This window comes from Mauremys mutica, chromosome 9 (assembly GCF_020497125.1).
Source record: "Mauremys mutica isolate MM-2020 ecotype Southern chromosome 9, ASM2049712v1, whole genome shotgun sequence".
Lineage (NCBI taxonomy): Eukaryota > Metazoa > Chordata > Testudines > Geoemydidae > Mauremys > Mauremys mutica.
The window spans coordinates 94,437,172-94,449,174 of record NC_059080.1 but is presented as its reverse complement, the minus strand read 5'-3'; the positions used below and the strand labels follow the sequence as shown (position 1 = coordinate 94,449,174).

Genomic DNA, 12,003 nt, shown 5'->3' with positions numbered 1-12,003 from the left:
TAGAGATGAAAGTTTGCCTAAAATCATACAGTAAATTAGGGGAAGAGCTCCTAGTCTTGGGTGCTAACACCTAGATCTTACAGTACTTCTAAAATGTCACTGAAACTTGTAACTAAGGAGGACACGGGAGCCTTGCCTAATCCAAAAAGGGTTTTACAGCAAACGGGCCCCAAGATGTTCAGAAAACATGAGTTACTCCTCAAATCAGTCATTGTTGCCTTTCACCTTTTGTCACTTAAACTTACAACCTTGAAAATTTAACACCAATTGAAGTCATTTGAAGATGACCCTGTTGTCAGGAGTCTACCCTCACTTGAAACTGGGCGGTTTCAAAGTGAGGACCCGCATGTCTTCCCCCCACCCCAAAATCCTAGGGTAGGTCTCCTTCAGGCTGCCACCACTCGGTCGATTACGTGGGCCGAGACACCCCTATATTCCCCCTCCCACTCCCCTTTCCAGAGACGTTCCCTGGGGAAATACAGATCCACTCATCGGAGGGAAACCTCCCCCCCTCTCTCTCTCCTAGCCACTGGAAAGAGATACCTGATTCAACTGTTTGAATCAAACCCAGGAGGAACTATCTCCCCCCTCCCTTCTCTGCCCGGAGATAAGCCTGTCTCACCACCGAGAGAGTGTCTTCGCCCCTCCCCCTATCCACAGTAGAAGGGATTTAATCAAGTCTTTATAGAAAGAATTTATTAAAAGGAAAACAAGAAAATACAGAATCTCTATGAGCCCAAGCTGGACACTCATAGGGTATAACCTTGCTAAGTTTTGGAGAGAATCCTCTCTCTTTCTCAGTACACAAAACAGCAGAATAAGAATAATCAATAACAAACACACAGAATTGCAAGCATAGGATTATTAGGTGAGGACACAACGTATCTTTCTAATACTCACTATCTTGACTAGAAGAAATTAGTTCAGAAAGGTGGAAACTTGTAGACTTGATTAAAACATCTGGACCCTTGTAACTCCAGACGGCTAAAAACAAAAAACCCCCCCCAAACAGAGGAAAAGTTCCCTCCTAGGAGTTTCAAATTCTCTTCCCTGATTGGTCCTCAGGTCAGGTGTCCACTAGGTACTATGTTTTAACCCTTTACTAACTATTCATGACACGCCCCCAAATCGCTACAGTGGGATCCACTGGCGGCGATTTCCTCCTAGAACTGTAAAACAAACAGAGCAATAAAACACATGCACTATTACATAGACTACAAAGCATGAAAACATGTTAATAACACTTTTTAGCCACTTGATTCTGGGAAACTTTCACGAGAGAGTGCATCAGCAACTTTGTTGGAAGCTCCTGAAATGTGTTGAATGTCAAAGTCAAAGTCTTGGAGAGCTAAGCTCCAGCGGAGAAGTTTCTTGTTGTTTCCCTTGTTGGTGTGAAGCCACTTTAGCGCAGCATGGTCAGTTTGTAGCTGGAACTGCCGGCCCCAAACGTATGGGCGTAGCTTTTCCAAGGCATACACAATGGCGTAACATTCTTTTTCACTGATGGACCAGTGGCTTTCCCTCTCAGACAGTTTCTTGCTGAGAAATACGACAGGATGGAAGTTGTGATCTGGTCCTTCCTGCATTAGGACCGCTCCTACCCCACGTTCAGATGCATCGGTGGTAACTAGGAAGGGTTTGTCAAAGTCTGGGGCCCTTAATACAGGGTCCGACATGAGCATCGCCTTAAGCTGGGTAAAGGCTTTCTGACACTCATCAGTCCACTTAACTGCATTTGGCTGGGTTTTCCTGGTCAGATCAGTTAGTGGGGCAGCGATTTGGCTGTAGTGTGGTACAAATCGCCTGTAATATCCGGCCAAACCTAAGAAGGATTGGACCTGTTTCTTTGACCTTGGGACAGGCCACTGTTGGATAGCCTCCACCTTGGCCTGTAGGGGGTTGATGGTTCCTTGACCCACCTGGTGTCCTAGGTAAGTCACTCTGTTTTGGCCTATTTGACACTTTTTGGCCTTAACAGTTAGTCCTGCCTGCCTGATGCGCTCTAAAACCATTTTCAAATGTTCTAGGTGTTCGGGCCATGAATCAGAAAAAATGGCCACATCATCGAGGTATGCAACTGCACAGTCTTCCAATCCTGCTAGTAGACCATCCACCAGCCTTTGGAAGGTGGCAGGTGCATTCCGCAGTCCGAACGGAAGCACAGTAAACTCATACACCCCTGCATGGGTGATGAAGGCAGATTTTTCCCTGGCGGGTTCATCTAGTGGTACCTGCCAGTATCCCTTGGTTAAATCAATGGTAGAGATGAACTGGGCACGTCCCAACTTTTCCAATAGCTCATCAGTGCGTGGCATTGGATAGTTGTCTGGACGAGTTACAGCATTTAGCTTACGGTAGTCTACACAAAAGCGTATTTCCCCATCTGGTTTGGGAACCAGAACCACTGGAGATGCCCATGCACTGGTAGAAGGGCGGATGATACCCATCTCCAACATGTTGTCAATCTCCTGTTTAATAGCAACTTTGGCATGAGGTGACACCCGGTAGGGTGGTGTTCTAATCGGGTGAGCATTACCTGTGTCAATGGAGTGGTAGGTTCGCTCAGTCCGTCCTGGGATGGCTGAGAACAAGGGGTCGAAGTCAGTGCACAGTCCCTTGATCTGTTGCCGCTGTAGACGTTGTAGGGTTGTGGAGAGGGTCACCTCTTCCACACCACCATTTCGTTTACCTTCGTAGTAGACACCTTCAGGCCACTCGGTGTCATCTCCTTCCTGAACTGTAAAGTGACAGACCTGTAATTCTCTGGGATAAAAGGGCTTTAGAGAGTTAACATGAAACACTTTAGGCTTTAAAGAGGAATCAGGGAATGTTATGAGGTAGTTAACAGCTCCTAGGCGCTCCTGGACCATGTATGGTCCTTCCCAGGACGCTTCCATCTTATGGGCTTGTTGCGCCTTCAAGACCATGACCTGGTCTCCTACCTTGAAGGACCGCTCCTTGGCATGTCGATCATACCAGACCTTTTGCTCCGCTTGAGCATCCTTTAAGCTCTCTCGAGCAAGGGCCCAAGAGTCTCGGAGGGTGTTTTGAAGGTTGCTTACAAAGTCCAGAATGTTAGTCCCTGGAGGAGGTGTAAACCCCTCCCATTGCTGCTTTACCAGCTGTAATGGCCCCTTAACCTCATGGCCATACACCAGCTCGAATGGTGAGAATCCTAAACTGGGATGTGGAACAGCCCTGTAGGCAAACAGCAACTGTTGTAACACTAGATCCCAATTATTGGAGTGTTCATTGACGAATTTGCGGATCATGGCCCCCAAAGTTCCATTGAACCTTTCCACTAGGCCATTAGTTTGGTGATGGTACGGGGTGGCAACCAAGTGATGCACCCCATGAGTTTCCCACAGGTCTTTCATGGTCCCTGATAGGAAGTTTGTTCCCGAATCTGTAAGAATTTCAGAGGGCCAACCCACCCTGGTAAAAATGTCAGTTAAGGCCTGGCACACAGTGTTAGCCCTGGTGTTGCCTAGAGCTACTGCTTCCGGCCATCTGGTAGCAAAGTCCACAAAAGTCAGTATGTACTGCTTTCCTCTGGGGGTCTTCTTTGGGAAAGGACCCATAATATCCACAGCTACTCGCTGAAATGGGACCTCCATTATGGGAAGTGGTTGGAGAGGGGCCTTGATCTGGTCTTGGGGTTTTCCTACCGTTTGGCATACCTTACAAGACCGGACGTAAGTGGTTACCGCCTTGCCCATCCCCTCCCAGTCAAAGGACCTTCCCAACCTGTCTTTGCTTCGTTTCACCCCAGAATGGCCACTAGGGTGATCATGGGCTAAGCTTAAGAGCTTTTCCCGGTACTTGGTCGGAACGAGCAACCGTTTTTGAGGATGCCAGCCCTCCTGGTGTCCACCAGAAAGAAATTCCTTGTATAACAGTCCGTTCTCCACAACGAACCGGGATCGGGTAGTAGAGCTGAGAGGCGGTGGGTTGCTGTGTGCCGCCGCCCATGCTTTCTTGAGGCTGTCATCAGCTTCCTGCTCTTTCTGGAACTGTTCCCTTGAGGCGGGAGACACCAGTTCCTCTGGAAGCGATGTAGGTGATGAGGTTGTTTCCGTTGACTGTGGACCGCTCCCCGCTGGTGCACAAAGTGTCATTTCAGGCTCCGGCTGAGCCTCTTGGGTAGGGTTGTTTGCTGCTTCTGCCAGTTCAGGCCCGTTGGCGCCCTCTGGCGGTGGAGTTGCAAGCGCTGGCGCCGGTGCTGGCGCTGGTTGCTCTTCCAGTTCCGGTTCTGGGACTGGATGTACTATGGCTGCTGTAGGTGTTGGCCTGGGATCCGGTTCCACCACCTCTGTCTGGGTCTCTGGTAACACAGACGGGGTCTCGGTGGATGGCTCAGGAACAGGGATGGGTCCGGCAGCTCGTCTGGCTTGGCTGCGTGTAACCACTCCCTCTGTTTTTTGCTGTTCAATGTGTCGGGCCAAGTCGTTCCCCAGTAGCATGGGAATCGGATGGTTGTCATAGACAGCAAAAGTCCACTTCCCTGACCAGCCCTTGTACTGGACAGGTAAACGTACAGTAGGTAATGTTACAGGTTTTGACATGAAGGGTCGAATTGTCACTTTGGTTTTCTGGTTGATGAATTTGGGGTCCACGAAGGTTCGGTGGATAGCTGACACATGTGCTGCAGTGTCTCTCCATGCGATGATCTCCTTTTCGTCCACTCTCAAAGTTTCCCTATGTTCTAAGGGTATTTGAGATACATCTATGTCCGGCTTTCCTTGGTGTGAAGGTGCAAGGAGTTGCACTCGGTTTAGGTTCTTTGGGCATTTGGCTTTGATATGCCCCAATTCATTGCATTGAAAACATCGCCCAGTTGATGGGTCACCGGTTTGTGTTGGTCTACTGGAGACTGGTGAGGTAGAAGAAGAGGTAGAGTGTGACTGTCCGTGGGTTGTAGGTGTGGGTTTGATTGGTCCGCGACGGTAGGGTTTAGTGTCGGTGTGTACCCTGTTGGATTCGCTCCCCTTGGCAGTAGCTTTCGTGTTGTCTACTGATGCCATCCATCTGGCTCCAATCTCTCCTGCCTCAGTGAGAGTTTTTGGTTTACCATCTTGGATGTAGCGTCTAATGTTCTCCGGAACACCATCCAAGAACTGCTCCATCATCATCAGGAGGGTTAGCTCGTCCATGGTTTGAACATTGGCTCCTGCTAACCAGGAAGAAAAATGCTTTTCAATGTAGGAGGCGTGTTTTGGAAATGACTCCTCTGGTGTCCATTTCTGGTTTCTGAAACGCTGACGGGCGTGATCAGGGGTGATGCCCATTCTGAGTTTGGCCTTGGTTAGAAATAGTTGAAAGTCGTTCATTTGGCCCTTAGGCATTTCAGCTGCCACCAGGGCTAATTGTCCGCAGAGCTGTGGCCTCAGCTCTACCATGTATTCTGCTTCAGGAAGACGGTATCCCAGACAGGCCCTTTCAAAGTTTTCTAAGAAGGCCTCAACATCTTCACCTGCCCTGTAGGCGGGAAATTTTCTCCGAGAAGGTTGATCATTAGGTTGAAGAGGGGTTGGATTGGGTGGAGTTTGCTGTTTAGTTTTTTCTAATTCCAGAGCCTGTCTCTGGATTTCCAGTTCTTTGTCTTTCAACTCCAGTTGTCTTTTGTGCTCAGCCTCTTTGGCTTGTATTTTCTCCATTTCTCTCTTGTGCTCAGCCTCTTTGGCTTGTATTATCTCCATTTCTCTCTTGTGATCAGCCTCTTTGGCTTTTTCTTTCATTTCAATCTCCTTGAGTTTTAATTGTAATTCCATGTCTTGTAATTGCAGTTCTTTGTGTCTTGTTTCCAGTTTAGATGCGGCCTTGGCACTCATTGTGTCTGTGTCCTGGCGCTGGCCACACCCCTCTGCAGTCCGTGAACTGTTTGTGGTGTTTGACAGTCCCTAACCCTGGCTATGATAACTTGAGTACAGAAAGATAAAGCAATCCTCTGTATAGCAAACTGTGGTTTGTGTAATGTGACTGTTTTGTACTGAGAAAGAGGGAAAGAGTAAAAAAAAATTCCTCTGTCTCCCTCTGCTCTGAGTTGCTGTACTCAGCAGCCCAGCTGAAAGGCTGCTGCTAACAATACCCCTGAGAAAAATCTGGTCTATTCCTCAGGGATTGGTGTTCTCCTGTCTTCTGATCCTTTCAAAAGACACAGGGAGAGAAAAAAAAAAAAAACAGAAACCTGGCTGGAGGGTTTGTCTCTTCCCCCCCCCAAACCTGTTTTTCCTGTTGGATGGGAATGTACTTTGTCGAGCACTTCCCCCCACCTTAGGAATCCTGAGTGATATCTCGTCTCACAATGGACGAAAACACCGCTCCACAGGGGGCTTTGTAACAGAAAGCCCTGGAAGAAACTGAAAATCTTCTAACCCTGAAACTGCTTCAAAACCACCTTTTTCTCAAGCTGCCTGTCCAAGCGACAAGTAAGAAAAAGAGAATGCTCCCTTCAGCGTAGCCCAGCTGAAAAAAATTCCTTCTAACAATGGGATCGAAACTCCGCTGCCACCATGTCAGGAGTCTACCCTCACTTGAAACTGGGCGGTTTCAAAGTGAGGACCCGCATGTCTTCCCCCCACCCCAAAATCCTAGGGTAGGTCTCCTTCAGGCTGCCACCACTCGGTCGATTACGTGGGCCGAGACACCCCTATATTCCCCCTCCCACTCCCCTTTCCAGAGACGTTCCCTGGGGAAATACAGATCCACTCATCGGAGGGAAACCTCCCCCCCTCTCTCTCTCCTAGCCACTGGAAAGAGATACCTGATTCAACTGTTTGAATCAAACCCAGGAGGAACTATCTCCCCCCTCCCTTCTCTGCCCGGAGATAAGCCTGTCTCACCACCGAGAGAGTGTCTTCGCCCCTCTCCCTATCCACAGTAGAAGGGATTTAATCAAGTCTTTATAGAAAGAATTTATTAAAAGGAAAACAAGAAAATACAGAATCTCTATGAGCCCAAGCTGGACACTCATAGGGTATAACCTTGCTAAGTTTTGGAGAGAATCCTCTCTCTTTCTCAGTACACAAAACAGCAGAATAAGAATAATCAATAACAAACACACAGAATTGCAAGCATAGGATTATTAGGTGAGGACACAACGTATCTTTCTAATACTCACTATCTTGACTAGAAGAAATTAGTTCAGAAAGGTGGAAACTTGTAGACTTGATTAAAACATCTGGACCCTTGTAACTCCAGACGGCTAAAAACAAAGACCCCCCCCAAACAGAGGGAAAAGTTCCCTCCTAGGAGTTTCAAATTCTCTTCCCTGATTGGTCCTCAGGTCAGGTGTCCACCAGGTACTATGTTTTAACCCTTTACTAACTATTCATGACACCTGTATACACGTTTTCATTTTTGGAGGATCAAAAGCAGGTTGCATTTTCTTAGAAAGTTTCTTTACTTTCTCTCTCTTTCTTCCCCTTGCCCCTTTCCTTTTTTTCCTAGTCAGACACAGAGTTTTGGGATAAGATGCAAGCTGAATGGGAAGAAATGGCTCAGAGAAACTGGATTTCAGAGAACCAAGAAGCACGGGGCCAAGTAACTGTCTCAACCAGTGAGAAGGTAACATCAGTAACCCGCTAACACAGCACATCATTTCTGTGCAGGTTTTAGAGTCACTCTCCTCAGTGTCTCTAAGAGGAAAACAAGGAAATTCCTCCCCACAACTACACACTACCTGCCACTAAGGTGAGAATTTCTCAAAAGAGCTCAGCTCCCATGTAGGCACTTGAGTAAGGGTCACATTTTCACAAGAGCTCAGCACTCTGAGAGCATATTGGGATCTGAACTCTTTGGAAAAATCTGGCTATAAGTGTCACAATAGGAGCTGCTAGGTGCTGAGCACTTCTGAAATCAGGCCCTAAATTAAGAGTGTTGGGCATTTGAAAATCTGGCCCTATGTGGTCAACAACTTCCCATCCTAGGAATGAATTTCTCTCTCCCCACTCCCCATCTCCTTTATATATTTTTTCTTTGATTTATATTCTCATTTTCTACATATATTAAAACACTCTTTACCTTGCATTGGCAGGAAGGTGGATTGGACAACCCTAAAATTCTGATCTCTATGATTTATGATCCAGTTTCTATCGTCCTTATTCAGGCATTCATTTATCTCCCTCAAAAGCACATTGCCTGAGAGCACATCCACTCCAGGCAGAGATGACCAGGCTTCATTGGCTGACAAAAGCTGGGTTGCAGTTGCAGAGTGAGGCAAACCCTGTTTCAAACCTAAAACAAGCTCAAGTGCTTGCAATACGGAGTTGCACCTTGGGTGTTCATTGAAGGTTTCAGGCTATGTCATAAGTGCAAGCACTGAACCAACATGGAGTTGAAAGCACTGGGGGAGGCAGTCCATGTGAGACATGCTCTTTATGCCAAAGTTTGATATATTTGGTGCACACTGGGACCAATCCTGCTCCTATTGAAATGGATGGGGTCTTCTGTGTAGGAAGTGACTATCTCTTAAGTATAATACTTTTGTGTTGGGTTCCCCCTGGGGTGCCACCCGGAACTGGGGTACCACGAGCCCTTTGACACACCAGCCTGGGCTCCCTCTCACACTGTGCTACTGTGACAAGCTGCAAAACCCTCCAAGCCCTCACTTTCACCAGCATTCACACACCCAGCTGCAGTTACACGCAGGCTCTCTAACCACCAGCTTCCCAGCCTCGGACCCCAGGGCAGTACCATCCTCCCCTGGTCAAATCTGGCCAGTATATGGGTTTAATACCTGGTTTGCCTCTTCCTCAATGTGAAGAGACCAATGCACACTTGTGATAATCAGGCCAAGATTTTCCCCACGCACTCCAGTCAAAGCTCGCTGGCTTGGATTAAAACATAAAATAAATGTATTAACTACAAAAGATAGATTTCAAGTGATTGTAAGTGATAGCAAACAGATCAAAGCAGATTAAATAAATAGTAAATAAATAAAATGCAAACTAAGTCTAAGATACTAGAAAGATAGGATATGAACTAAGATTCTCATCCTGAGTGATAAACAGACTGGCAGATTCTTAAGGCACAAGATGCATTTGCTTTGCAGCTTGGGTTTCCCAGGTTTTCATACACGGGCTAGAACTCTCTTTAGCCTGGGACCATCCCCTCCCCCAGTTCAGTCTTTGTTCCTCAGGTGTTTCCAGGTGTGTTGTAGGGAGAGTGAGGTACCATCATGACGTCATTTCTTTTATATCTTCTTCCCACTTCCTGGAAAGCTTTTTTGCTGTGATCTGGGTCAAACAGTTCCCATTGTGTAGTGCTAGAATACCTGGGGAAATCCTCGTGCGTGTGTATATTTCCTCAAAAAGCCATTAACATTGTTTGGACTTTTTTACTGTAGTACCTGAAAGGATGCTTGTGGGTGTTTTCAACCTCACAACATGTTTCAGTAACACATACATAGTCAAACTGCATAACTTCACATATGATAGCACATAAAATCCAACAAGATATTAACGTCTAGCAGATCAAGACTTTTAGAAGGATACCTCACAAGGCATACTTTGTGCAAAACATATCCTAATTATATGGCAATGGTGAATAAGGGGGTGCCAGGGTGTGTCAACTTTCTTGGAAACTCAGGTAAATATAAAGGGCCAGTAACAAGTGCCCTGGTCTGTTGGATGTGAACCACAGAGTTTTACACTTTTTTTTATTGAAACTTTACAAAGGAACTCATACCATTTTCATGCAGCAAAGAAGTTTTACACCTCGCTGGGAAATAATAAGCTATTTAACTGTATGTACTTAACATTCCTTGCTACTGTATTTCATCACTGGACCATTAACTGTCTGCTCCAGGGCTATTATTTTCATACCGAAAACCCTTTCAGAGACTGGCCTGGTGCGTTTGAGGAAGGACTGAAAAAATTGAAAGAAGGAGACCTGCCCCTCACTATCTTATACATGGAGGCTGCCATTCTACAAGACCCCGGTGACGCAGAGGTATTCACGCCCATGCTTTTATCAAGGGAGGGGAAGCAGCAACAAGTGTCTCACTTGACGTAGCATAGCAAGGATGGGGAGGATTCATGGTCAAAACTTTTGGCAGTGGTTATTACGTGAAATAAAGTGGAAGGTAACAATGTGTAAGAAGCATCACATACTTTGAAATGAATTAAGTAGCGCTGATCAAACAATGAAAACTTATTTTTGCAGTTTCAAAACTTTAAAGCTATTATTTGAAGATGTTAAATCAGTTTATTAAAAGTTATGTGACATGACCATCAAAATTTTTCAGTTACCAAAAATTCTGGCAAATAAAAAAAAATGTTTATAACCATTTTCAATCAAATGTATATATTCAATCAATATGTATATTTTAAAGTATTTCTTTTGTTTTGTTTGTATTTTGGGGGGGGAGGGAACATTTCAACAGTTTTTCACAAAAAAAAATCCATTGTAAAAAAAGACCATTTTTCAATTTAAACCCCCACACACCCCCCCGCTCTAGAATTAAGATATTCTTCAAATCTATATTGCAGGGTCCTAGCAAACATTACAGCATTTTTATTTGTAAACAGTAATCTCAGAAACACATAGGAATACTGGCTAATGAGTAAGGAAATGGAAGGTTCTGAGATATGGCAGAGAAAGTTAATTGTAGTTGATACTAGCATACAGCAAAAGCTAGGACTGTGATATATTTCAAGGCTGCATGGCTGAAAGTGCTCCATCTGCTGTGTGTTTCAGGTATCTAATGTTAGAAGGCAGTGTCAATTATTTCAATTTTAGAGCTGAAATTGATGTGTGGGATGTGGGAGCAACAAAAAATAGCCTAGGAGTCAGGTGTGAAGAAAGGAGGAGCCAAAGACAGAGTCCTATAGGGCAGCAAGAGAAAGGATTTCACAATGTACCTGACTGACATGATGCAATTTATATGAAACTGTCTTAGGAGCAACATGAAGCAGAAATAAGCCACTTACCACAGGTGCCGTTAAAATACTGATGTTTACTGTACTGCAGTATTTGTGGTATCTGTCATACTTAGAAATCATAAAGATAATGGCATGTCAAGAATTTAATAGGCCCACTGAATGTTTATTATTTGCATTAAAGGCTGTGTTACAAGCACAATTTCAGCCTGTATATTTGTCACAGGGTGGTCTACTCACTGCTGTGTGGTGTGTCCTGGTGATTAGCTCCACCCAGTTCAGTGTCCCTTTCTTCTCACAGTACGACTGCCTCATGACTCAGCCCTCCGGCCAAGTCACTCTCTGTTTTCCCCTTCCGGGCAAGTTTTTTCGGAGTCCTTCTGCACTGGCATCCGCACGCCCACTGCACTGACTGCATCACTCCCACAGTGACTCAGGCAGTCTTCCCCTTCACTGCCACTAGCAATCCCATTCTGCAGTGGATGATAGGGGAACCCAACCCATCCTCTACACTGGGATCCAGTCCAGGGCCCTGTAGCGAGCAGGTCAGGTTTGCAGCTACACTAACCTTACTGCTTTCACCCCTGCACTATTTCTACTGTGCTTCTCCAAGCTTTTCATTCTTCAGCCTTCCTAGTCAGACTCCCCTCTCTCAGGCCTACTAAGGTTCTTCCTGGGTTCCTATGCCTTATCTTCTCCCTTACCTCAGGGGGAAAGATTACAGATTTCCTCCCTGCACCCTCCCATGCTGCTGACAGCCTCCTGGCTTTATAGAAGTCCTGCCTGTTCCCTGAGAGGTGAGCTTCCTTCTAATTAGCTCCCTCCCCACAGCCTAAATCTTATGCATTTGCAGCTTAATTGGCTGATTGGGACCACCCCACTTAATTCAGTTCTTCCAGGGCAGGCACAGGGAGTACACCTCATCACAGTACTTAAAAGCTATGACTTTTTTGGGAGAAGGGCATTCCTTTCATTGTGCAAGGGTGTATGGGGCAAAATATTAGGGGACCAGATCCTCAGCTGGCATAACTTACTATAGCTTCACTGAAAACAGTGGAAAAGAAAGAGTGGGATTCAACATAGTACTCTAAAGTCTGTCTTCAGATATGCACAGGCTACTGCA

The 12,003-nt window shown here is 45.9% G+C and overlaps 1 protein-coding gene across 1 annotated transcript in view; it reads left to right on the top strand.

Moving 5' to 3' along the window:
- Positions 1 to 12,003, top strand: part of PEX5L (peroxisomal biogenesis factor 5 like) — a 65,310-nt gene that overhangs the window by 45,693 nt on the left and 7,614 nt on the right. Inside the window, exons 7-8 of the mRNA XM_045029031.1 lie at positions 7,450 to 7,566; positions 9,808 to 9,951. Coding sequence (XP_044884966.1) covers positions 7,450 to 7,566; positions 9,808 to 9,951 — 261 coding nt within the window. The remainder of the gene's footprint in view (positions 1 to 7,449; positions 7,567 to 9,807; positions 9,952 to 12,003) is intronic.